The sequence below is a fragment of the Mandrillus leucophaeus genome, unplaced genomic scaffold (assembly GCF_000951045.1).
Source record: "Mandrillus leucophaeus isolate KB7577 unplaced genomic scaffold, Mleu.le_1.0 Scaffold1330, whole genome shotgun sequence".
Taxonomy (NCBI): Eukaryota; Metazoa; Chordata; class Mammalia; order Primates; family Cercopithecidae; genus Mandrillus; species Mandrillus leucophaeus.
The window spans coordinates 16797-19381 of NW_012101289.1; the positions used below are offsets into that span (position 1 = coordinate 16797).

At 50.9% G+C, this 2585-nt stretch overlaps 1 protein-coding gene across 1 annotated transcript in view; it reads right to left on the reverse strand.

The window, feature by feature from the left end:
• LOC105534324 (golgin subfamily A member 8A-like) overlaps positions 1-2585 on the reverse strand; it is a gene marked incomplete at its 3' end in the record, with an annotated part of 21578 nt that overhangs the window by 11158 nt on the left and 7835 nt on the right. The window contains exons 6-10 of the mRNA XM_011973030.1: positions 2189-2273; positions 1986-2095; positions 846-932; positions 631-738; positions 337-438 (exon numbers count right to left, since the gene is read on the reverse strand). Coding sequence (XP_011828420.1) covers positions 337-438; positions 631-738; positions 846-932; positions 1986-2095; positions 2189-2273 — 492 coding nt within the window. The remainder of the gene's footprint in view (positions 1-336; positions 439-630; positions 739-845; positions 933-1985; positions 2096-2188; positions 2274-2585) is intronic.

Genomic DNA, 2585 nt, shown 5'->3' on the forward strand with positions numbered 1-2585 from the left:
AAACAAAACAAAACAAACAACAACAACAAAAAACCCCTCCTCTTGGTGCACAGCTCCTCTCAGGCTCCCCAAACTTGGCCTCACTGCTAATGATTCCTCGCACCCGGATAGTAGCCAATCTTCCAAACCACTTTCAGATGGAGAGCACTGTGGGTGACTGACAACGGGCCCCCTTTGCTGATGGGGACACTGACGCTCACGGAGATGACAAGATTTGCCGTCTCCTGGCACAGACCTCTTTCCTTCTGCCTCAAAGCCCTTCCATCCACCCACCTCCCTGGGGCATTCTAAGCCCCTCCACAGCCCTCTGATGCCAGGCCTGCTCCCAGGTCACACCAGCCCCATCTCACCCATCTGGTGTTTGAGTTTGGACAAGCTCCTCTTCAGCTCCTCCACCCGATGTGTGTCATCCTTCTTCTCCTTCTTCAAGGTGCAAACCTGCCCAAAGCACAGGGGAAAAGCGCCCTGGAGAGAGGGGCTGGTGGCTGGTGGCTGCCATCTCCCTCTCTGCCCCCACCTCCACAAAGCCCAGACCCATGACCACATCTGGCTGTATATTCCCATGTTACAGATGCCCAGAAAGATCCAGTGACCCATCTAAGGTGGCGGGGCTGAAGGGTCAGATCTCACCTCCTGCCACATTTTTCTCATCCTCTGCTGCCACTGGGCCCTCTCTCCTTTTAGATGTTGAGCATATTCCTCTCTGTCCACATGGGCTTGTTTAAGTGAATCCTTCATCTGCAAGAATGGGCACAGAAGTTAGGAAGGGCTGTCACTGGTCCTCACCTGCTCCTGGCCACTTGGGATCATTTTCCTTCCACATCTCTCCCTCTGCAAAACCTCACCTGGGTCAGCTGTGCTTTCAGCCGTGCCTTCTCCTGTATGGACTGCTCTAACTGCCACTCAATAAGTGCTTGACTGCGGCTTGAGAACTGGATGGTGAAGAGTGAGAAGTTTCCATCTGGGGAGCCCGGGCCATTCCACACAGTGCCTCTTAAAAGGGCTAGGGCTAGGCTCAATATACAACTTGGTCAGTAAAGATCGAGGCATTTCCAAGCCCATGGTCTGGTTTTTAAAAGAACTCAGTAAAGTTGGAAGGGACAGGGAAAGAGATCGAATTTACAGCTGGCTAACAGAGGCCCAGAGAGATCAGATAATATTGCTCTTGTTATTACTGTTATTACTAGCACTGTCTGAACCTTTACGGAGTGCTTCACCAGGTACCATGCTAGCAATCCCATTTAATCCTCACAACCACGATAGGAGACAGTTACTATAATGACGTCTATTGTGTAGATGAAAAATCATGAAGTATTTGAGGTTAAGCGCTTGCCTAACATCACTTAGGCAGAGTTGGGATTTGAACACCCAGGTCTATCCCATTCTCTAAGCCCATTTTTCTTGCTGGGGATGGGGGCACAGATAGGAAGGGGACAATTAATCTTTTGTTTACTTTTTGAAAGGATGACACATTCGTATAGTCCAAAACTCAGAAGGTACAGAAGGGAAGTATCTCCCAGTCGCCCTGTGGCTCTCTCCTGAGTTTTTTTTATGAACCCTTGCAGACATGTTTTCTGTATATTATCATAATATGTACACACACACACACACACACCCACACACACACACACACAGGTTTCCTCTCTCTACAGAAATGGTAGCATACTAAGGATACTCTTCTGTACCTTCACAGTATAAGTACCCAATACTCCACCTAGGACTTGGCCAAGACCACAGCCAGGTAAGGGCAGGGCAGGCACTTGGCCTCCAAGCTCTACGTCCAGTGCTCCCCACCACACCCCCCAACTCACCCACAGCAGCTGACTCAGCCCCAGGCTGCCTGTAACAACCAGACACAAAAGCAGCGAGACATGGCCATGCCGCCTTCTGGGCAGGACACTCCATCCTGCAGAAGGGACTTTTAGGCTCACTCCTCCATCTGCGAAGCCGGGCTCCCAGGGGACAGGGCAGGTGGTTGAACTCACACTGATCTCCTTCTCCTCCTGTGTGGCGGGGACAGCAGACAGAGCCTGCTCTAACTCTTCTATACACTGCAGTGTTTGTTGCAGGCGGCCAGCCAGATCCTTGGACTCTTCTGTAATGAGAGTTGAGATGGGGCCCAAAGGACTCTCCCTAAAGACCTTTCAAAGTGCCAGGTTGAAGGGTGACAGGGTGCCCAGATTCCCACCTTCAAAGTATCTGAGAGAACGTTTCGTGTGATTCATGTCTGTATTTAGTTCCTTTATCTGTCTATTCAATCTCTGGATTTGAACCTTTGGGAGAAAAGCCAAGCAAGTGCTGGAAGAGAAGGAAAGAAACATTCTCCGGAGGACAGGAGAAACCTTCACACCCTCCACTCACCTCTAGCTCCCTTTCAGTTTTCTGTTTCTCATTGTTTGCCTTCTTCTCCTATAGGAAGAGGAAGACAGAGCTCTTACCAGGGGGAGGCAGAGATGGCACAGCAAGAGACATGCCCCCAGAATGCCACCAATGCCCCAGGACAGGCCCACCCATGGGACCAGGTTATCAGGGACCCTGTGGGGATGGGGTGGAATCTGAGGGGTGAGCCTTCTTCCCCAGGCTGG